The sequence below is a fragment of the Haemaphysalis longicornis genome, unplaced genomic scaffold, assembly GCF_048455015.1.
Source record: "Haemaphysalis longicornis isolate Haplotype H1 unplaced genomic scaffold, Haemaphysalis longicornis Haplotype H1 scaffold_1, whole genome shotgun sequence".
Classification (NCBI taxonomy): Eukaryota; Metazoa; Arthropoda; class Arachnida; order Ixodida; family Ixodidae; genus Haemaphysalis; species Haemaphysalis longicornis.
Genome location: NW_027526203.1, coordinates 302,859,924 through 302,884,118, shown reverse-complemented (window position 1 = coordinate 302,884,118; position 24,195 = coordinate 302,859,924). Strand labels below are relative to the sequence as shown.

Here is a 24,195-nt window from a genome sequence, read left to right as displayed (position 1 = left end):
TAACAACAGCTAAACTTAAATATAAGCTTGTGCCAGCGTCTACCACTTCCATTGGTGCATGCGAGGTGAAGTATTCTGTTTTGGTGCGTTGTGAAATTGGCGCTGTTATGCAGTTGGCAGTCTTTAAGCATTTTGCTGAGGTTTAAAAAATGAGCATGCCTCGTTGCATGTCTTGCACAAAATGCCTGTTTCATTTTGGAAATGCCAAGATCGTGCAAAAATGTATCAAAATTGAAAATATATCAAATGCTGTGAAAAATGTTTGCAAGTCACCCTGGGACTTCAGTCACAGGGGTCTACCCTGGGATTTTTCTTGGTAACAAGCGTAAATCGAGGTATGCCTGTGTAGTCTTTCACCGCCAATAAAACTCTCGAATATCTGTTTACTGCTGAATGAAAGTGACAAAGCTGACATTCCTGTATAGTACTGATTGTCCCAATTTTAATGGGCATTTTTGGTGGCGCTGGATATGCATGTAAGTGCTTGTTGCACGACAGATTGATATTGTGTGTGCACGTGTGCACTGAAATACTCTTGCACTTTTTCTAGGTACTACACGTCGGAGGAAGCATTTGCCAAGGTCAATGCCAAACTGAGGAGAGGAGATATTGTCGGCTGCATTGGGCATCCAGGTAAGATGGGTTGTTACAAGTGTTGCCATGCAAAGCAATAGCTTACCGTGTGTGCTGCTGTGAGGTTTACTCTTTTTATCTCCCCAAAAAAGATACAAAGTCAATGGTGCGATCAATTTGCCAGCCAGAATTTGGAATGAGTATTTCTGGGTGCTCTAAACCAAACAAAGAGTTCTTCAATACTCTTGTGGGGGCCATCATAAATGTAGGCAGAAGAATTAGGTCCCAACTAATGGTCACCTTTGTGCATGGACTATGTGGATAAATTGCACTGTAAAAGTACACATGCACTATGTGGATGAATTGCATCTTGCCCTTTCATTTGACAAACTACTTGAAGTTATTCTGGGTCGGAGCCCACTTTGTCATTACTTGTCAACTCATTGTGTTTGTCGTATGGAGGTAAGCAGTGCCAGTTGTATCTGTGAAAAAGTGTCTGTGCATGCGTGTGCATGAATGTGTGCTTTTTCCCCCGGTTCTGCCATCATTGCGCCCAATTAGCTACATCCTTCACATTTTCCTATAGTGCTGTGCATAGCATAGTTTTTACACAGTTCAAACATTGCCTCTTGATAGCTATGTGCCTTCATCATAAATGGGGATTCGCAGGTTTTTTTTGCAAAGTGACCCTTGGGCAAGGCAAGAAAGTAAAGACAATTTTTGATAACTGGTTGGGAGGTGGGGGGTGATTGTTGTGAAAGAAAGCGCCGTACTTATGTCAGACCTTATGGGGGTTTCTCTAACTGAAATAAGGAGATAACGCCGGGTCATGCCATGTCTATGGAGCAAAGGTTAAAAAATCGGCCAAGAAAGTTAAAAAGATGTCAAGGTATTTGAGATGGAGAAACTGTGAACAAACAATTAGTTACACTTATATTTTGTAGTAATGTTAGTAGCCTGAAAACACATGCAAGAAGTTGCATCTAAAGTACATACAAGTTTAGAAATTGAGTGTCATGTATTCGTTGACACGTGTGCAGTTGCAAGGGGACATTTTGGTATTTTTTCTCTTGCTCCTCTAGTAAAATTTAAGACTATTCTCAGACAAATAATGGACTGCAGCTTAAACAATTGCTACGTTAATAAGCATTTTGAGTAATGTGTGGGCTGGGCACCATCAGCTACAACCGTCCTCATGTGCTTTGACACTGCTACTGCCCTATCTCTGCAGCATGTGCGGCAGCTAGTACAGTCAAACCCTGTAATATCAACTCACAAAAAACACCTATCAGTTTGATATAGGGGATCATTCGATATAAGCACGCTAAGGAATTGGACATCAAAAAAGCGCATAGCATTTAGGTATAAAGACACTTTATTGTTGAAATTGCCTTACTTTTGCACGAAATATTCCTATAGGTGGTATTCATTGAAAAGTTTAGCTGTCAATTTCTTCGCTTGGCCACACTGAAAGGGCCACGGACATGGCCGAAGCGCCTCAGACATGGCGCGGCTGGTGCCACTGCAGTCGCACACCGAAGAAAAAAATAAGACCGGCGTGCGTCGTGTGCTCTGCTTCAACCCGATTCTCAACGGTGGTTTCAACAGAGTGGTTGCTAATCGCAATCACATTGGAGTAGAGGCATTACTTTGTGGTCGGCAGGCTAGAGCTTGGACTGTCCAACCCATATCATGCACTTAGCACGGACAAGTACCGCCATCCCGCGGAGCCCGACGTAACCAGTGACGGCGCACTCACATGGTCGCCAGCATGCCTGCCTCACTATTGAATACAGGCTACATCTTCTGCTTGAACAACCTCACTGCCCAAGGCAGTACGCACTTCTCCACATTGTCTAAAGGGTCGAAGCAGCTGAGGCTGCAACCTTTCAAATTCGCAATGAAGCGCTGGACTAGTGCGAGCGCACCAATCACTTGGGAGGTTGTGGGCAAAGGATCGTCGTTGCTTCCTCATTGCACCCGCTTTCACTCGCATTTGGTACGATGTCAGCAATGTAGTCTTCCAAACTCTCTCATGGTTGTTACACCATCATCCGCACTCACGAACTCGCCAACTGTTGTTCCGGCAACAACGTCCGGAAATTCCTACAGCTCGCTCCACAACAGCAACACTGGCGGTGTCTTCGGTACACTCTTCAGGATTTTCAGTCATCACCGGCACACATAAGCTGGCAGATTTGAAGCGATTTCGGGCGGCCAGAAGCTACTTAGACAAGGTGTTTTTGGGAATCTCGTGCGTGACAGGGATGTCAGACTTCTCACAAGGTTCAACTTGATTTACGATCGTTAGCTTTATGGGTAAAGGCAATTTTGGCCACTTCTTGCTAGCTAGAGCCACTAAGTACGCCTTTATTTAGTGACACTAACGCTAGCTACTACAGCTACACTTCCGGAAAAGCCCACAAAGCGCAAACGACGCAAGCACAATGAACGGAAAAAAAAAAGCATGGAGGTCAGTCTGGGATCATTTTTTGGCGGGGGGGTGTCAACGACTCGTGCTACATGGCGCGATGGCGCAGTCGTGACAGGGAGAGCGAGGTTAGGGAGGGGAATGAGTCGCCTGCTGTCCATGAGTGGCCTGTATAAACCATTTTGAGAGGTTTGTCGGCGGAATTTCTCGTTTGCCTAGAGGGAAAGCCAACTTGGGGGGGCACTCCTATGGCATCTGTCGTTTGATATTGGCTGTGAGCGCGAACACACAGGCGGTTCTGTGTAGCGCGCCTCCGCGACGTCGGCTTAAGGATTCTCGCATTTGTCGTCTGCTTCACTCGGGCTCGCTCTCCCTGCTGTTTCTTTGCGCTCGGTTAACATCTGATGCTTGTCCGCACCCCATTTTGCGTGTGCATAACTTTTTATCATAAGACTAGACTTAAAATCGGCTACACTAGCTCAAGGTGGGATTTAACGTATAGTTTTCGATACCACTACGGAAGAAACATTGCCGGTGTCGCCCCATTCTTTGCGAAGCCGGTCTTGTGCGCAGAGCGAAACGTCTGTGCTAGGTGTCGGCTTCTGTTGTAAGCAATATTTCGAACAAAGGGAACAGCCAGCTGCTATTAGCCCGCAACAGCGAAAATACAAGACTAAAACAAATTCGAGGCCTTCGTGGCTGTCGGATTTGGCAGAAGGCATTACAGTTCCCGATAATCGTACGTAAGATAAATCAGTTTTTGCAACCTTGACAAACGCTCGAAAGTATTGTATCACATCACTATATCACTATATGTTGTCATGGCATGAAAATGTGCCGACATGCTCTATGGACCACAAAAAGTGTAGGCTGAGTTCCATATAACCCACTGTGTGTATAGGCGTGTGCTGGTTTAATACAGGCTTCTAACCAGTATGGATGTTTATTGAGCAAGACGAGCCATGTCTATGGTAAAAATACAGTAACACTATGTTTGTTCAGAGGTGGAGGGACATTTCGTTACATGTCCCACATCCATATCTTCTCAATATTCAGATATGCATTACAGGAAAGCTGCACTCAAGAGGAGGAGGAGGAGAAAACTTTATTTAACTCTTTCGCTACCGCAGAAAATTGACCAATTTTGGGGGGTCCAAGAAAACATTTTTTTTTCTGCTAAAAAATTATTTAGGCAATAATTGCAGGAGCACAAAATGCAGATTATTTAACGGCCTTTCCAATAACACCAGTTTTTTAAAGGTTTTCATATATCATAGTTGTGAAAAAAAATATCAAAATCAAAAGTTTTGTCAAGTTGTCGAAAAAAATGATAAAAAAGGAGTTGTGTATATCAAACCACCGGTAGTAGAAAAAAATTAGAATATACATTTTGCAGGGAAACATTTCAAAAACACACCCTAAAAAAAATGTCGACTTGCGCGGAACAGTTTTTCAGATATAAAAAAAAAATGTTAGCACGCACGGCGCTCGTGTCATGCGGTGAAGCCCAACCTCTAATTCAAACTGTGCAATTTTGGGTGGTTCCTTGGAATAAATCTGGCGGTTTGACGTTATCAGAGGCACCAATTTGCCCCCACATAACGTAAAAACATCTTGTCAATGGCTGACTTTGCATTTACAGCGAGCACAATATTTGGGACAAGCACGCGATGCAGAAAAAAACATGCATGAAGTTGAAAACGGAACGCCGTGGCTGATGTTTGTTGTCGTTCACGGTCAGTTATCTGTCAAAACATAAAGCTGAGCTTTATTATCATCTTCTTACTCGCAATTGTAGCCTTGCTCGCAAAAATGAGGTACGATGAGCTAGAATCGTCCCCTGCGATCTTTGGCCGAGTAGCAGTCGCGCGCTAAAAAAGATCAGCACAACGAGCCTTCTCTATTGCAGCGCCATCTAACATTTTTCAAATGAAACAGTACAAAAACTTATCAGAGACTCCGTCCGAATAGACAGTTCAACTAAGCAGCAACATTAGACACCCGGATATACCCTCGCATGAAAACGAAACTGGAAGGCGAACAGCTGGCAGTGTAAGGCCGGTTTGAAGCGCTGTCCTCGGCGGAACAGATATCTGGCGACTGGGTGTGACCTTTTGACTTGCATCTGAAGTTCTTATCGCAGAAATCGGGTTAGGGTGGGGGGAAATGAGGAGCGGCGTGCTTTGTTCGAGGATCAGTCGCGGACGCTTCAGGCGCCATGGCAGTTAGCCTTGAAGTTGGGTAACTGCGTAGTTGCGCTAAATATGAATTTGGCGATGCAGAAACGAAACCGAAACTGTTGTAAACTGTTTGGGAATGGTCCTGGGGTAAGTAGAACTACCAGAGTACTTAGGACAACTTGCGCAAAGGCAATAAAACTGCCTAAAATCATAAAGTAGCTTTGCAACCAGGCACTGCTTGACATTTTCAGCCGATTTCTGGGATTATTACTGTCAGAGCGTGAACCTGACGATTGAAAATCGTTTGCTAGTTCCCCATTCACGCCCTGATAGCAAAAAACAAGCGCTGGTGCAGAGTAATTACGAGTTGCACGCATTCTTCGTTGGTAGCCTTGAGGCGCGATGACCACGCCCCTTTTCCACAACCAGGTGATTCAAAAGCGTGTCAAAAATCACGTTTCCGTTGCAAAAATGAAAACAAAACTGATTTTGAAAGGCCATTTTCTGATCTAACTCCGAACAGCTTTACTTGTTCGAGAAACGCCTGGAACGCTATGAAAAGGCGCTCCCAAAAGTATCGATCAAATTGATCGATTTTGATAGGCGCGGTAGCGAAAGAGTTAACCGTAAAATCGAGATGATTAGTGGGCCGGGTCCTCAGTCCAGGACAAGGGAGTAAGAGTAATTTTGTTCTTTATGCCTGGAAATAAAAGGTGGAAAGCTCTAAAGAGCTGCTTGGAATTATTCATTGGTTTTGTTTCTTGTTTATATGCACGTACACTATTTATTGCGTTCGTTAGCGACTGTATCAAGCCTTCAACACCATAATCATGTTGTAACTGCTCAGGTTGAGAGTCAGTTCGTTATGATAACGATGGTTACGATAGAAATTCGGAGCACAAAAGCCGCCTTCGAGTACTCTGGACAACGTCTTCTGAGGCGCGGTCGTGGCGGCGTAGCACAAACCTTCATATTGTATTTGCATGTGAATAAACAATGCATGCTGCGGATATGCACCTTCTTGCACGCAGCCATAATGAAAGCCAAGTTGTGAAGAAGGGAATGTATGCCATACAGACTGAACAGAATATCCACAAGACTTTTGTGAGCTTCCCAAACATTCCAAAACCTACAAACAAGACGTTTGTGATGGTGCAGAAAAATTAATGCGTTGGACACAAAAAAAAAATGCATTCATCTTATACAAGTCAACAACAACGAAAGAAATAGAAGCCATCCGCCTTATTTCCTGCTGTGCGGCGCGCGTGCAGGGGTCCGCTGCTTGGCACGTATAGCAGTGGGCTGTTGTCTTCATAAGAGCATCTCAAAAATACTGTAGGGAAGCCTACGCATTTTGAATACTTATCGAGGAGCTCTGAGCGCTGAATTTCGCGAATAAGCTAGAAAGGATGAGTTACACACGATCTTCTGACCGATGCTCCGAAGAAAGTGGTCTCTCTCTTCGTGTGTTGCAAACTTGTGGGGGATACAGCTTGAAATTATTCAGATCTGTCAGAAGCCAGCAAAAATTACTGAATTACTAGAAATACGCTTTTCAATGCACTACAGCATCAAAGCGGGGGATTTCTAGTGCAGGCACTGCTGCCTCTCACAAGTGGAGCGTAGCAGACGACAGTGGCGCGAGTTTCTAAGCCGACGTCAGAGCCAGGGGGCGCCACTCAAACATCTCACCGCCAATATTGGGTGTCGCTGGTATTTTTGTTCGATGTAAGCGAAGTTTTTGCTATATATTCTCATGGCAAATCTACCGTAACCAGAAATAGTTCGATATAAAGGATAATTCGATGTAAACGGGTTCGACATGGTCGGGTTCAGCGGGATCTTGCATATTGTGAAATCAGTCAGTTGGGCAGCACTCTCTGACTTAGTGCTGCCCCCTCTACTGAATAAAGTAAACCAGATTTTTAAGGCCTTGCAAGCACCCGTTCGTCTTTTAAAGGGGCCATGCTGCCTTCTTACTGTTGCTTCAGCGGCAACATCTTTATTTTTTGCCGTATGTTTTATAACCTAGATTGGAGCGAAGGTCTGGTATGTGCAACCTGGTACATGGCCTTTCCTTTGAACAGAAGTCCTAAAGGCCATGGTGATAGAAGGGGGTGAACCAGCCCCCCTGCTGCACTAAAGTGGGAAAGTAGCTCCCTTCTTTGTTCAGTGCAGGGAACTTGTGACCTTCTGCACATCTTTTCTGGGATTTTAGTCGTGGAGTTAGGGTGGTTGGGATACTCTGCTAAAGGGAAGGAAAAGGAGGGGGGCCAGGGGATAAATGAAAATGTTTGTACAATGCCTCCTTTACATAAAGCTCATGCTTGACCACTATGGAGGTATAGGAAGGAAGTTAAAGAAGCACTGACACCAATTTCCGGCGTTAATATTATTGCACAGGTCGCTTACTTCACTCAACAGAATACCCTGGCTGAAATAAGAGCGGCCTGCGACGCGAAGAACATAGTTTAATTGGATCTCATTTATCGCGCCGACGGAGCAGCACGCGTAGCGGCACTCAGCAAATGGACATCAGCGTGACATCACTCCAGGAGAGGAAAAAGAAGTGACGCGACAGCGTTCGTCAAAAACATGTGACGTCACTTCACGCGCGCGGCCCCACGAGCGGCGAGCGGGCGCAAAACCCTCTCAAGTGGGCTCCGGTGACGTCCGCAAAAAGCGGTGAGGTCAAACCGGGACTCTGCAACATGCGCCGTTCGGGATGAAAGCGCGGGAATTTGAAACAAACGATTTTCAGGTCGTTCAATGTAATTAACTATCGCGCGCTGCAGTATTTGAAGTGCTGTTTCAGGCTCGCCAGACCATTAAGCATCGATAAAAGCAATAAAGGTGTAACATGAAATTTTCGTGTCAGTGCTCCTTTAATTATGGTGGCATGAATTGCGTTGTGGGAATGTTTCACCTTTACTGTACATTGGGTAGTTAGCTCTATCATTGGTATGACTTGTGTTAACAGGAAACATCATTGTTGCCAGATTTCCAGTCTTTAATTGCCGCACGTGTCGAGCACTGAGCTCCTCTTGGCCATTTTTCTCCACTAAATTTGTGAGCAAATGTTCTTGGCGGGGCATGGTCGTGATTGGGGGAAGTGATGGTGAGCACTTTAGTCACTGATGGCCGCCCCTGTTTTCAGGCAAAACAAAGAAAGGTGAGCTGAGCATTGTGCCCGTGGAAATGGTGCTGCTGGCCCCCTGCCTACACATGCTGCCCCACCTCCATTTCGGACTCAAGGACAAAGTGAGCTTGCTGCATGCCTCCTTTCCGTGTGTGCATTCGAGAAAAAGGCTCGGCAGCTGTGGTAAAATGTGGCAGCTTGTTCTACTTACCACCCTGATCCTCTCGTCTTAACATCGTGATCTGGCCTTGTTTCCATAACCTCTCCTCCTCCTCCTCCTCGTGGGTGATGTTCCTTTGCTGAGTGAGAGAGAGAGAGGGGGGGGGGGGTCTGCTAGTGGGAAAAATCATGGGCTGCAAAAAATGAGCACATTTGGCGCAGATGCCTCAGCAGTTGTGAGATTCTTACTTGTTATTTGTAGGGGTGTGCAAATACCGAATACAGTCTGCGCTCATTACGGCGGATCCGGCAGCAACGGACTTCCGGCTACAACAGACCGTTTCTGTTAGTTCACAATGCCCCACAACCTACTCCAAGTTGTGGGGCATTGTGACACTTCTGCTTGTCCTCAGTCACAGCCGAGCAACATGCGAACATGGATTCAGTGTGAACCAGCAGGTGTGCGTAGAGAATTTGAAAGCGCTTTTATGTTTCACAAGGGGTTATATGATGCGGTTGAGAAGTCAGGTGGCATTCTACGAATTGCAATCACCAAGGAACTGAGGATTGCTGTGTTGGCAGCTAGGCAGAGGTGCGTAGCAACTTGGAAGCACAGAAGAAGCAGGGCCTTGAAGCTTCGAAGCAGAGAAAAAGAAGCACTGCTTCATGCAATGAAAAGAAACAAAAGCCGGAAGTGACAATGGATAATCTTGTAGCTTCTGCAGATGCCTATGCTGAAAAAGCAGAGGCAGAAAATATGTGACACAGAGTCAAGTCATGTAGTCTCAGAAAGACAGCAAAGGACAAGACTGCTGAGCTTCACTCAATCAAGCTCCAAATTTAGCAAGAGCTACAGAAGCTGCCCTGAAGCGGGTGGCTGTGAGACGCTGCTTCCTAATGATTTTTTTGCTTTGTGAAATGTAAGCAATTTCGAATAATAGAACTATCTTTTATCATGTGGGACATGAACAAATCTGCATTGTGACATTTGGTAAAGCTATTTTCATTTTTTTGTGTGCAATACAGATAAATTTGCATTGTGAGATTTTTTTTATTTGTGCAATGAACATGTCAGGCCATTTGAGAGCAGTGTTTGAAGATCTTGTATGTGAAAAAAAACAAAAAAAATTAACGGCTGACAGAGTGCCTTGAAAATCTTCCAATTGGGGCTGGAAAGCCCTTTTGGGGCTGGAAAGTCCTTAAACCCTTGAATTTTGCCCTTCGAAACTTGTACGAGCCCTGCGTACTTCTTTAAAGGAGCCATGAAGACAAAATACAAGTTTGTGTTATTCGAAAGATTCCGTGTTTTATAGTGCCTCCAGTGCTCGTCCGAATGCAAACAATGCTTTATTCACGGAAAAATCAATTAATTTGAAGTAAAAATTTTGATTTTCCTGCTAAATCGTGTGTTTTTGGGGTCTGCAATGACATCACAGGAACCGACCGCTCTGCAGCTGATTGGGAAGCTTTGTTTACCATTAGTGAACCTAGATGGCACCACCATACGCGGCAAGCCGTTTTCTGCCTTTGGGTTGGTTTTGACCGTATTTAAACCTGGCTTGTTTTTGTTCAGGGAGAAAATAATCGTTTTGTGAAATATAGCGCTCGCTCGACAAATATGGTCACGTAAGACACCGTTGCTTGCGTCAATCGGCCAGTGTCGTATAAAACTACCCCGAAGCCCCGCAATCGTGCGCAGCGAAACCAAGCTTAGTGTGCGCAGTACCAACAGCAGTACGCATCGGTACTTCTATGTTTACGTGTGCTTTCGTGCCTTCCACTGATTGTCCCACCATTCTTACGGCTTTAAAAAGAATGTGCCCTAAATTTAAGCACGAGTAGCTCGTTCGGCAAGCTTATAAGCTCTGCCTAATTTGCGTTTGCTTTTGCCACCCTCCGCCAATCGCAGAGCTGGCTGGTATGACATCATAGGTTCTGTTGCGGGAAATGAGCTAGTGGGTCGCATGGCCATTCCCTTTTTTCCTAGTTATGTAGCTTATTTGAGCGGAGTTTACGTTAAAAGTGGTGTCAGTATGATTATAACGAGGCAATCTTTTGAATGAACCAAACTTGTGTTTTCTTTTCATGGCTCCTTTAAGAATGGATACTTCACCACTACGGATCTGTGACTCCAGCTGACTAAAATGTACCTAGTGATTGCATTCTGGCCTTCGACTTAAAAAGCGTCAACAACCGGTACTTGTAGCCCGAAGTAAGAGTCTGAAGTTTCTTGGCACACTCCTACACTGTAAAAATAACTTTCGGGTTTAAAAATTAACGTGTTGAAGCTACATCTGGGCTACGAGGCGTGCCGTAGTGGATTGCTGCAGATTAATTTTTACCGCCCTGCGGTCTTTAGCTTTCATTGAAAGCTTGCCACATTAACGTTTTCTTTTTTCCCCCTACATCAAAAAAATTTAAGAATTGCCTTGCCTCACATCAGAAGCGATGCCTTTGGGTCATATATTTTGATGTTGGTTGGCTGTGCAAGCACCTGCCCTGGGAGAAGCTTTTTCATGGGAGTGGGTTTAATTTGTTCTGAAATTGTACGCTTACATCTGTTTTTCCTCTTTTATTTTTTGCCAACTTTAGGAAACCCGCTTTCGGCAGCGATACCTGGATCTTATTCTCAACGACACTACGAGGCAAAAGTTCATTATGCGTTCCAAAGTGGTCAACTATGTACGCAAGTTTTTTGACAACATGGGTTTTCTTGAGGTAAGTGAGTGAGGAGTTTACGCATAGTTTTCTTGAAAATAACTGATGAAAATTCGCCTAACTCTTAGCTTTGTGTCACTATAGCTTTACATCCGAACAAAGCCATGTTTGCTGACTCTGTCTTTGAGCACGTTAAAAAAAAATGTTACAATGAAAGCATTCTATAAGTAATCTTAATCTAATGGGCATTTTATGGGTAATCATGATTTGATGCCATTGTGTGGCATTATTGCTGGAAGCCTTGGGCACTGTACATGCAGGCAGCTCAAAACGTAGAAATATGGTGGGACAGGTCTGATAGCGTGTGCTGCAAAACAATCCTGGGCATGTAAGAGTATAAATTGGGGTCAGGTGCGATAAGAGTGTTAAATGTGGAGGATGGTGCCTATGTGGGCCGGCAGCTAGAGTGCGAAACCCTGTAAAGGCAGCTCGTGGTAATGGCGACAAGGGTATCGCATCATGGTGACTTAAAAGGGGCATGCAGCGATGGCAAGTTGTCAAGGCAAAGTATAGTCATAAATGGCCGACTCAAAGGTGCACTGGTTACAATTGCTCGAATGTGCGTGTGGCTTCATACATAGACACAAAAAAAGTGTTGGTTGGTCGGAACTTTAGGGAAAGAGCATCTCTATAGTTTGCATATGTTTGTGCACCTTCCAACACCTATAGTGATCTCTACCTATAGCCGAGCTATGCTTGCAAAACACTTTCGGTTTCTGTCCTCATCATCCAATGCCCTTTACCCTTTCGGTGCAGTAACTGTGCTGTCCAAACAGTTATCAGCAAAGTCAGATTATGCTTTGGAAAAATAGTAAGCAGGGAAAGTAGCACAATACTGCATAGTAAAACATATTGTTAGAATGCCGATCTCCTATGACTGTTTCTTGTTTCCCTTTTACCGTTTCTTGTTTCAAGGCAGATAATATATTGCGTCATTCCTGAAATTAAGCCATCATCCACCATGTGCGATGTCTACTTGTTTACTGGAGTGTGTGCACTGTGCGGGTTTCGCTATGCGCTGGATGACCCGCATGTGGCTGGTTGGGCATCATGTCTTCCTTGTGGTACGAGTGTTTGGTTGCGTCTCCTGTCCAGGTGGAAACTCCCATGATGAACATGATTGCGGGGGGTGCTACCGCCAAGCCTTTCACGACGCATCACAATGAGCTCAACATGGACCTCTACATGCGTGTGGCCCCGGAACTGTATCTCAAGGTGCGCGGCCTGTTACGCATTGTTTCTGTCGAGAGTGGAAAGCCCCCTCGTTTTGGTATGCTTCTACAAAATGCTTGCTTGTCCGTGTAGGCTGAACCTTAGCAAAGTCACACGTTAGAGTTGCTCCTTTATCGTGCACATTTTCCCTTCTTCTTATGCAGTCCTTTCTTCTTCTTATGTAGTCAAAACCTTTACGTCCCCGGGAACATACATCACCCAGAAAAAAAGAAATAAAAAAAGGGGGCTTGTTATATGCAGTAATGAAAATAAGAGCGCACGGTTCATAAACAAATGACAAGTACTTTAACTTTAAACCTGGGAATTGAAAAGGAAATTCTGTGGTAGACTGCTTATCAAGCTTACCTGTATACTAACCTTGACAAGCAAGGAAATTTCATCCGCACAGTCTTCATGTAGCCCTAGCAAAACACAAGGTGTCGTCAACGAGTCCAAATATTTTGGGTAATGTCAGAAGGCTTTTTTTTTTTTTCGATTAATTATGTAACTTGTTTTGCATATTTGTCTCCAGGACCACTTCTGTATTTCAGCAGATAAGTTTTGTTGATGGCGTTTTGGTAATTCCTTGTAGGAGGAACTTTTTTTTTTTTCTGCCATAATAAGGGCGCAACTGTGAATTTAAGGGGCAGTCACATGGTGGAGAAATCTGCTGTGGGGCTTAGGAGAGTGCATCACATGACCTCCTTCGCAGTTTCTCTAATGGCTCGCTGCTTTGATCGGAGGTCTTTGTTTGCGAGGTACAAATGACCCAAGCCCTGGCGACGGAGGCTGCAGGATTTTTAAGGCTTGTCTGGCAACTAGGAGCAACCAGAGTTCTAGACATACCCTTCTGTATTGCTTTTATGGTCCTTTTTTGTCACTTTTTGTTCTATTTCAGTGCGATTTTCATTTGTAATTGCACTGTGTCACACGACAGCATCGCCCAATGTCACGAGTACAGCTGTTATTACCACCATCCCTGCAATCACCACTTCATTGCTCCTACAGGTTTGAAAAAGTTGTCAGTGTGGAGCTAGAGCTTGTCCTGGAAGCATCATCATCACTCTCCAATAAAGCTGTAGCCGAAGGCTCCATGGAGGCTCCTCCGTCTCTGCTTTGCTATATTCTCAACCCGAAGCACGTCGGTGCTACGGCAGTTCCGCTCGGGTGTCAGGATTGGTGACCAATGTAGTCTGTAAACATTGTTACCTTGCCTACAGCCACATCTTCCTTGTGAAGGGGAGAAGCCGGCGGAGCCGAGTTTCATCTCAAATTTCAAGTGACCCCTTTGTCAAAAAGGCTTGAAAATACTGACCTGCATCATAATGTTTTGTCCCCCGGGGACAACAAGTAATGGATAGCAAGGCAGGTTTAGTGGAGCATTGTTGACATCAAGTTGTCACCATTGGCGGCACTCGCTTGGTGCTGTATCGTCTGCATTGGTGTGTTGTTAATGCCTGTAACTAAAATACTGTGCATGGAGGAAGCTTAAAACTTTCTCACAAACTTAGTGACATACACCACACAAGGAAAATGAACGGTACTCAGTAAGTTTTTGTTCCAATCGGCCTTTAGTTGCAGTTTAGGCTGTATGAACCTGATACCAGAAACTTGTGATTTTCAGTTTCTTTCTTTTTTTTTCCTGTATATTTGATGATAAAGCATGCGGTCAGTTTGCATGCTTGGTTAGCTCGTTGGGGAGACCAAGTAAAAAAATTGGAATCGAGAAGCAGCTGTTTCTGCTTATCCAACTTCTCGATTGCAGATGCTGGTTGTGGGTGGCTTGGATCGTGTCTATGAGATAGGCCGCCAATTTCGCAATGAAGGCATCGACCTGACACACAACCCCGAGTTCACAACCTGCGAGTTCTACATGGCGTACGCCGATTACAACGATCTGATGACAATCACAGAGTCCCTACTTTCGGGTGAGTGCTGCTTCACAAGAAACCGCTCCAACATCACAAGTACTGCCGGTGTACTGTGGTTTTATTAGCTTAAGCCTGTTTTCTTTTCTGTTCGTGTAGCCCTGTCTTACAAAAAAGTCGCTCCTGGAGTGAATTCGGCCTCTATTCCACATATCCGGTTTTAGGGAGAACGGAACCCCTTCTATTGGGCCCATATTTCTTATCACCAACAAAGAAAAATCAGGCTTTTTTGTTATGATTATTAATTCTTATAGCGGACTAAACGTGACTTCGCTCAGTTTCGTGCTCCAACCTAGAGGGCAGCAAGGGAAACATCATCCTCACGGTGCAGCTACATTTTTGAAGTTGCTTAACCCTGTAGCTACCCTTTTTTCTTGTTTCATGATGTGAATATGCAGTTTTTCTTATTTGCGTGGTTCTTTGTGACCATTCTTTGCCAGTCAGAAGAAGCGTGTCATTTTTTGTGCCAAAACGTACTTATTTTGGGCATTTCAGTGAAGGTAAGGAAACCTGTGCACATGATGGCATTTTTGGTTGAAGACCTAAGAGGGGAACTATATTTGCTTAATAATGTGTCAGCACGGTAAGAATTGATGACCTTGTATAATGGCTCCTGGAAGGCGTCTTTTGTACATGGTTTTTTAGGGGTGAAGCCCCTTAGGGGCTCGGGCTGTCGGTGTCTCCTGTCGCCATTGTCGTTTCATGTAGTCACAGTACCAAAACACCGGGACATTTTTTTTCTAAGGCCTCTCTCTAGAACCTAATGCGTACTAAAAGAAGTCACCGGGACACTCGTTTTCCAACGCCTCACGCTAGAATGTTTCACCTCCACGGGCAAAAATGCGTAATGAAAAAACACACCGGGACACTCGTTTTCCAACGCCTCACGCTAGAACATTTCATCTCCATGGGAAAAAATGCGTAATGAAAAAACACACCGGGACACTCATTTTCCAATACCCCATGCTAGAACGTTTCATCTCCGTGGGCAAAAATGCGTACTAAAAGACACCAGGACACTCGTTTTTTAATGCCTCGCGCTAGAACACTTCGTGCTTCAAAGACACGAGACTTTTACGGCAAAGCTGTACCTCTACCCCGCAACGGTTTCACATCTGTGGGCAAAAACACCAAGGTGCCAAGAGTACACTTACACACTGCATGCTTCACCCTTCCCCAGGTGTCACGTTAGTGGAGATGGCCCGGGATTTTTTAGTGTTATGCTACTGTGTGTTCATTGGGAACAATGCAATACTGAAAAATCCCAAATACTGCCTTATTGCTTTTATTTCTGTAGTTATGGTCCATCTCCTGTCCTACTTTGGTGCCATGGGAATATTCCAGTGCAGAGCTAGAAACCTCGCACCTGCTTTTTTTCCCGTGCAGAGTCCCTAACTGTCCACCCACTGCTGTATTATGGGCTTCAATCAAGGCTGGCTCTAATGATCAGGGGATGAGAAGTCCTGAGGGAGTAGTGTTGCTGGCCACTGAGCAGGGGCCCTATTCCTTTCTCTTTGAGGTCCGTTCCCTTCACTGTACGTGATTGCCAGTGTTAAGAAGAGTGTTTAAAAAATCCAGGGGCGTCAGTGTTTCAAAGTGAACGTTTTTCTCGAAACAGTTGAGGGCCTGTTTGAGAGGATTCACTTTGCCCACCCTGTTATTATTTTTCTGTCTGTGCAACAGATGAAAAGAGGGGCTCACAAAGTGAACCCAGGGAAGAATATAGCCCAGAAGTGCATTTGCACGGGAGGGATAGCCGGCGGCATTTTTTCTGGAGGAGTTGGTATGAGAGAGGGATATCAGGTGCCCCCAAAAGGCGCTGATGTAGTGGATGTAGTGGCCCCATTGAGGAAAAGCGTGCCATCATGTAGGATTGATTGATTGAAAAATTTTATTTTTTATCTGGTGGGGTTCAGCATCCATCATGTAGGAGAGCGACCTTCCACCTACACAGTGGAGTGTCTCTTCAGTGATGACTGCATTAATTTTTTTGTGAGCATCTATAGACATACTGTAAAGTTCCGAGAGAACGCCCTTCCCCAAAACATCGCCCACCTCCCTTTAGAGGTGAAATATCCAGTTTACTAAAGACCCCTAACATAGCCCACCCCCTGAAATTGATGGCTTTAGCACCGATGAGTGAACAAAATAAACGCGAATCATCTATTCATGTGTTGATGCGGTCACTCATTTTGCCTTTCCACACTTGACTCGAAAGTTACATCTCGTATTTTTTCTTGGTATTTCCGTAGTTTTGGTTGTCGGTGTGGCCATTTTTTTGTGCATCTGACCTTAAAGTTCACCCATCACAGATTTTTCACTTGATATCAGTGTACTTTGGGTGGGCGTTCTTTTGGAAATTTATGGTATATGGCAGTGCATAGGATCCTGTAAGCTGGGTTAACAGGGTGTTTGTCAGCATTTTTTCTTCATCTTTTTATTTATTTATTTATTTATCTATCTATTTTTTGCTGCCTGAAATTTTGAACGACTGTAATGTCGGTGTTACCATGGGGAGTACGTGAATTTAATTTCATCTATAGTATCGGGGCTAGACTTCTGCAAAAAGCACCATGATGCAACAGGAGATGGGGAGTCTGCAGGTTTTAAGTGGTACGGGGGTTGCTGTCTGTGTGGTTGCAGGCATGGTGAAGTTCCTGACCGGTTCGTACAAGGTCACCTTCCACCCAGAAGGAGCTGATGGGCCTGCTCTGGAGATTGACTTTACGCCTCCGTTTCGGAGGGTTCGCATGCTTCCAGACCTTGAGAAAGCCATGGGTGTCACGCTGCCTCCACCCGAGAAGCTGGCAACGCCTGGTGAGGACAGTCTCTCGGTGTTGGGTAGTTTTCTTTGAAGGCCAGCGCTGTCTGCGCCCTGCATTGGATTCTAAAACACATTGCACGGAGAGGGACGGCATACTTAATTGACGCATCAGTGCAACCCCATGGAGAGGGTGGGCAGTGAAGGCAGGAGAAAACAATTGGTGATTGTTTTTCCGGCCTTCCAACTTTGAGTGATTGTGTTGCCTTTGTACTGGGAATGCACGCTCCTATTTTGGGAGAATGGGGTCCTTTGGTGGTGACATTCAATGCCTTACACACTTGCTAACTTCTCACCCTGTTTGTTTAGTGTGGATGATATTCACTGGAAAGTTTGGTGGGCGATTTCTTCGCTTGGCAGTGGTGAAAGCTGCCATGTCTGTGCCACTGTGCCTGCTCAAGCACATTGCACCCGCACCTGGTAGAAAAGAAAAAAAAAAACATTGGGCATCATTTGCCCCATTTCAGCCCGATTCGCAGCAATGGCATTAACAGATGTATTAATAATCACACTCACATTATGTGGTGGTGCTCTCCTTGCGCTTGAGAACTTTGCATCACCAGAGAATGAAACCGCACGAACGAACGAAAGTGAAAGGGATACGGTGTGCACGAGGCCGACGCTGCAGCCGCCTGCGACCACGGATGTCTACACAAGTGCCCTCTAATGCGTGGTTGAGTATAAAGATCAAATAATGCTTTTGAAAAAATTCTTCACGCATACGCCGACTTAGATATGATGGTAGCGTAGCAGCTAGTGCATGTGAGGCTGTCTGTCGAGCCGCGCCTTGCTCGCACCGCCCGCACTCTCTAGTCTGCACAAGTGCTGGCGAATCGCAAGCGCCGTTCGAACAAATCACTGGAGTTTGGCTTCTGCGTGTCAAAATTGTTGGCAACAATATTTCTGTTGTCCTTGAACAGGTGACAGAACTAAAGGAACGGTGGGCTTTCAGTAGCATACGTGCGCGACTTGACCCATCAGGACGCAGTTTTGCAAGGCTACAAGTTTTTACCGCTCCACCTAGTCGTGCGATGATTTCAACCATGTCTGGCAATAGCTAGATCATAGGGTGCTGCAGGGAACAGCATTTGGCGTCGAGATATTGCTTTGCGTTCAGCGGGGCACAGTTTGGAACGTCAACAGCTCTTGCTGTTTTCATGTACTGTGCTCCATTGGGCGCCAGCATGGCCAAGCACCGCCATCTCGTGGAGCCTGACGTAAACAAGCGCTGCAGCACATACGTGGAGCCGCACACGCAGGATTGCCCGCATGCGTGCCATGCCAGTGAATACAACCTATTGGAGCAGGTCATCTGCTGTGAAACTGCTTTTATTGGCTTGGACATTTTTGTTTTGTTTTGCTTGGAAACTTGTTGGTTTTTTAAAGGAAATATAATAGTAGGCTCCCAGGACCCACACTTGAAGGACTGTCTCTTCAAAAGTTCAGCTTTTAACAGAAAGGCCCAAAATAACGTGCAACACGCATGTGAAATAACATCACTGGTAGACCCAGAATAAACCCAGCTTGCACTTCAAGCTTGCTGTATCCGCGTGAGGTGTATGTCTTCTTGGTCCTATGCAGCTGTTTACATCCTCCTTCATTTCGGTGCAAAGTCATGACCAGTGCGCGTGTAAAGTATAGGATGCAGAAGTTATGGGCGGTTTCTGTTTGTGCCCATTTGCCATCACTTACCTTTCACAGAATTGACACTTCCTTAGTAAATGGAAGGGATTGACGCGTCCACTTTGGCGTGGTGGTACTGTAACTCAGCACCATCAACACCACATTGTAGGGCAGATTGAACTCTGTTGGAGACCTCGAAGTGCTCTGTGCCTGAACACAGAGGTGATGCACATAAAGAAGAAAAAAAATAGAACAAACAGGCAGCCACTCTCCAGTCCTCTCCTGCTTGGTTCATTCTAGGATGTGACAAGTGGTGGTGAGCCGGCAGCCACGGAACTGCTGGAGCAGTCCGTCAGTGGCAAGGCTGTGCATCTCCCCCTTCCCGTGTGGCACTCACAGTTGTGCTGTTTGGGGGTTTGCCGCAGTGCCAAGAGCAACTGTTGTGCAGAGTTTTAAAAGAGTGAAGTCTGAGTTTATTGAGTGTGATGGGAGAGGTAGGTTCCTCATCCCAAGAGGAGGAGAGGAATGACGTATTGTTTTGCATTCGCAACTCATGAAAAGTGCTGAGGTGTCCCCCCCCCTCTCCCCCTCTCCCCCCCTCTCTCTCTCTCTCTCTCTCTCTCAAAACACACACACACACACACACACAGAAAGAAAGACAGACAGACAGGCAGAGCTTTGTGGGAAACCAACCAAACACCATCTCTTTGTTTGTCCTATCTTAGTTTTGCATAATGGGAGTCTACTATACGCACATTCCAGTTCTTTGTTGTATATCTGACCCACCTGGCGGCCCATCCTGGAAAGAAAGCAGTTGGGCACAGGGCCTAGACCCGGCTTTACTTTGAGCGGTGTCACACGGTGCAGAATCGGTGGCCCTGCTGTCGGACCTGTGCATCAAGCACGAGGTCGAGTGCCCGGCCCCGAGGACAGCAGCCCGGCTCCTGGACAAGCTGGTGGGACACTTTCTCGAGGAGCAGTTTGTCAACCCCACCTTCCTGTGCGACCATCCCGAGGTCAGTGGGGCCCACACTTGCTTCCGGGCAGCACGCATGCGCTGCAGGGGCATCATGTGAGCAGTTTGCGTTGCCCGTGAGAATAGAATCAGGCTGACGTTGGGTCTGGCTGCTGTTTCATTGATTGACAGGGTGACCAGTACAAGGGCACAGCTGCACGTGTAAGACCTAAACCCAGGCAGCAATTGCCAATGCTTATTGTAATGGGTCACTGCTATTATGAAAGCTATGGAAAGTATCGTACCAGCAGCATCATCATCATCAGCCGGTTTAGGTCCATTGCAGGACAAAGGCCTCTCCCACGGACCTCCAGTTGCCCTGTATTAATTCCATTACCTTGTCTCTTTTCTAGCTGGCAGTGCAAAAAACAGGCAGAAAATTAAATTTAGCTCTAGTGTGCCACCCTGTGGATGGTATTTTTATCGCAGACAAACGCTCACCACTGTGTGAAGCGAAAGAATCGGCCCGGTTCTGGCAGAACCAATAAATTAATGAATAGTGGGGGCTGGTTCAGCAGAAGTGAGAGGGGCACTTTTTTGCAACCTCCTGGCCGTCTGTGCATGATCACCTCAATGGGTGCATTGTGGAAAGCACTTCTTTTACCTACATTTTCTGGGTCCTACTTGGGATGATGTTCTTTATGCAGGCATAAAAATCTAGGTTAGGGACCAATAGTGCTTTCAGTACATCAGTAATTCCCAGTAATTGTGCCGTGCATGTTTTCGTAAAGTTTCGAACATTGCTGTAAGCAGTGCTATGCCAGGATATTGTAAATTTGTTTCTGTGGGTGCTGCTACGTGGGTTATACATGTGGAAATGCAGTATGTAGTCAATGAATGGACGAGTTGCAGCAGAAGTGAGGTAATAAAGGTTTTTCGCTTTTCTTTTTCTTATTGATTGATTGATTATGAGGTTTAACGCGCCAGCGCAACGCAGGCGACGAGGCGTGCCATCGTGGAGGGCTCTGGATAAATTTTAACCACCTGGGGATCTTTAACGTGCCCTGAAATCTTGAACACATGGGTGTTCTCGCTTTTTGTCTCCTGCCAAAAAGCAACCACGTCGGCCGTTCTTTTTTTTTTTTTTTTTTTTTTAAGTATGGCAATTAGCATTACTGCTCATGATAAATCAGTTACAGCTGTTAAGCCAAATTACAGTTAGTGCAAATAAAGTGGGATTTGAATGGCAAACTGGTGCATCTAAATAAATACCAAGGACAGCAAAAAGTTGGATCTTTGGTCCCTCAGTTCCGTGCTATTCATTTATAGGGCACTTCTTCATATAGCATTATCTTGTCTCTCGTGTGGGGTCACTGTTTCTAATGAGTGGTCTTTACTCCGTTTGTTTGGTGATCTACTCCATCTTGGCATCTGCCCCGATGGACCCCTTCACATCTCCCTCTCAAATTTCAACTACTTGTTAGAGGTGCTGTCATCCCACCTCATTAGCTTTTTTTTATTAACCATTAACTCATTAACTATTAACTCATTAACCACCTCAGCCTTCCTTTGGACTTTTCCTTTGCTGTCTGTGGTTTTCACAATCACTCGGATGTTGTCATTGTGAATCTGATTTCTCCCTATCGCTCATTAGCACCCCGTTTAATGTTTTTTTCTCTCTCTCTTTTTTCCTTTTCTGGCTTAGTCAGGAGGGATACTTCGGTTGCGTGCATCAAAATTCACCTGTCCTGTGTTCTTGGCCATTCAGCTTGATTTGAATTAGCTTGTGGTCAAAATGTACTTGATCTTAATCTTTTTGTCATGGTCGGCTTTACTGAAGAGCCACACGCCATGCTGAATTGCAAAAAGCTCTCAGATAGCAACCTATAAAACATCTTGTATAAATGAGAAAAATGTCAGAATAATATGTGCATTGGCACCGGAATCCATTTCGCTGTCACAATATACCAATGACTTGTTCCGTCACAAGCCATGAAAACAAACTGACGGAGTGGGCTAACAATGTATGCTAAAGGTACTTGCCTGTTCTTGAATGAAGAATTTCGCAACCTTGGTCATGGTTTTGATTGTTACTCTGAAATTGCCGCCCTGCTCACCACATTTGTGACGTTTAGCTGCCAATTAAAAGAAAATTACGAAGGAAGGAGACGAGCTAAATTCTCACTTTATTTGTTGGTTTCTCAGCAAGGAAAGCATGAGAAAATAACAAAATGTTCAATCTTTGTGTTAAATTAACCCTTTGCATTGACACTTCTTGAATAGGCTGTGCTTATCTAGCATCTAATGCCTATGCAGTTGAACATAAAACGTGTCTCTTCCCCATTTTTTTTTCCATGCAGATTATGAGCCCTCTGTCCAAGTGGCACCGTTCTGTACGAGGCTTGACCGAGCGGTTTGAGCTCTTTGTTGCTCGCAAGGAAGTGGTGAATGCCTACACTGAGCTGAATGACCCATTGATTCAAAGGCAGCGATTCGAGCAACAGGCCAAGGTATGTGTCAATTTTTTCACTGGTACGTTTTGACAGTATGCATATGCATTTCTAGCATGGCCTGTTGGACAGCAAGCGATGCTGTGTACTGGGGATAAAAATTACCGTTTGTAGGTTCAGAAATTTCTTATTTTTAGCATTTTTTGCCCCCAGGTTTCTCAGTTTTTCCCAGTAAGTTGCAGCATGAACAAATTCCACTACATTTGCCACACAGCATCATCTGACTAAGCATTTCACGTTTCCTACTACAGTCTACACTCGTTACAGCGGATCCGGCAACAACGGACTTTCGGTTACAACAGACCATTTCTGTTGGTTTGTCTGGTACCCATGCATTTTAAATGGAGTCCACTCCGCTCACAACGGACCCGGCTAGAGCAGACTATCGGCTACAACAGACTAAATTTTAGGCGAAAATTGTTTCGACTGAACGTTTATAGCGGACTTCCGCGGGGCCGGCGCCCGATGTGCTTTTTCGTTTATTTTGGCAAGAAAACTATTATGTCTGGCAACATTGCTGGCAGCCGGGTCGTTGGCGCAGCCAAGCCAAGCCAGTGGCTTTTTTTTTTTTGTGCGACCAGCGGCATGAGCGGCAGGGTAGCTGATTTTACTGTCGGATAAATTAAGCGTAATTAACGCTGTTGAACACGAGGAAAAACAGGCTGACATCGCCAGAAGTACAGGCCTTTCTAAGCACAGTGTCCGCTGTACCATCAAGAACAAGGCCGCTGCCGATAAACGCGACTCCGGTGAGATTGAAAACAGGGCAATCGAATACTCGAAGTGGTGCACTCGGAGGCGAGTCTGCCCTCGTCAGTTTTTTTATGTAATAAAAAACTCGGGTTCAGTGAAGTTCGGCTTTTATTATTCCCACGCATGCATCGTTCCCGTTCCGTTCGGTGAAAAAGGTAAGAAATGCCTCAAGTAGGGGTTGTTCCCCATCCATTGTGTGCAATCTGCCGGTAACCGTGCGCAGTCCAACTGGTCTAACTTTCGATTTTACAGCTGACCGTCATCAGATTATTTCATTACATCTGTTTCATGACCAGAATAAAATCGCTAAAAATGTAGAATCTGCCTTGAGGGAACGTCAGGCAGCGATCCGATTTGTTTGACGAACGGTTTCGGGAAAACCTGCCTCGTCGTGAGGGGATTTAAAAGAGCCTAGCTAATGCTGATGGGCACGACTGATGTTTTATAGCTGGTTTATAATTGCGCCTAGTTATATTCTTGCGTTATTTGCTCAGCTTATCTTGCGTCTTTACACGCTTGACCACATGCGCTAGGCCTTTTCGAAGTGCCGGTGCTAAGTTTTGGAAACGGTGTTTACGCGATTCTTTGCCCTCGCGCGAACACTGTGCAGAGGTGCTGCAGGCGTGTAGAAAGAACAAAGTGTATATACTATGCATGCATTATCGGTCAAAGTACTCACTGTAGAGCTCATACCCCCCCCCGTCGGATACTGCATACTTCGGCTACAGCGGACGTTTTTTTCCGGATTCAGAGGGTCCGTTGTAACGGGCGTAGACTGTAAACAGCATGCTTAAAAAAAAACTGCCCGTATGAAAAAGAACAAGACGTGGTATTGAGGTAATTTTAGCTCGGCACCGGCGCTGCTGGCGCCATCTCTTGTTGACAGCTTGAGGACTAAGGTGCACCCGAAATAATTTTTTGTGTGTTGCGCAGAAATACATGCGAACAGGCTTCAGCTCTTCAGCTGCTGCTGCTTCACACTTTGCTCTTTCTCATGCCGGGTTCTTTCCGCTACGTTCCCTCCTGTTTCATGAACTGTATTGGAAGCGGTCTTGGATGCTTGTGGCTTGTGGGAACACAACTGTAGATCTTTGAACATAAATCTGAAGAAATGTTAAGGGAACTTTTTAAAACAAAACAAAGTAATAAATGATGCGAAATCCGGTTTACTGACATTATTTTTATTTTTTACT

At 45.2% G+C, this 24,195-nt stretch overlaps 1 protein-coding gene across 2 annotated transcripts in view; it reads left to right on the top strand.

Moving 5' to 3' along the window:
- Lysrs (Lysyl-tRNA synthetase) overlaps nucleotides 1-24,195 on the top strand; it is a 53,320-nt gene that overhangs the window by 15,393 nt on the left and 13,732 nt on the right. For both annotated transcript variants that reach the window (XM_077681224.1, XM_077681217.1), the window contains 8 exons: nucleotides 551-633; nucleotides 8,342-8,445; nucleotides 11,075-11,200; nucleotides 12,296-12,415; nucleotides 14,178-14,340; nucleotides 16,984-17,157; nucleotides 19,652-19,800; nucleotides 22,100-22,249. In XM_077681224.1, the coding sequence (XP_077537350.1) occupies nucleotides 551-633; nucleotides 8,342-8,445; nucleotides 11,075-11,200; nucleotides 12,296-12,415; nucleotides 14,178-14,340; nucleotides 16,984-17,157; nucleotides 19,652-19,800; nucleotides 22,100-22,249 (1,069 nt within the window). The remainder of the gene's footprint in view (nucleotides 1-550; nucleotides 634-8,341; nucleotides 8,446-11,074; nucleotides 11,201-12,295; nucleotides 12,416-14,177; nucleotides 14,341-16,983; nucleotides 17,158-19,651; nucleotides 19,801-22,099; nucleotides 22,250-24,195) is intronic.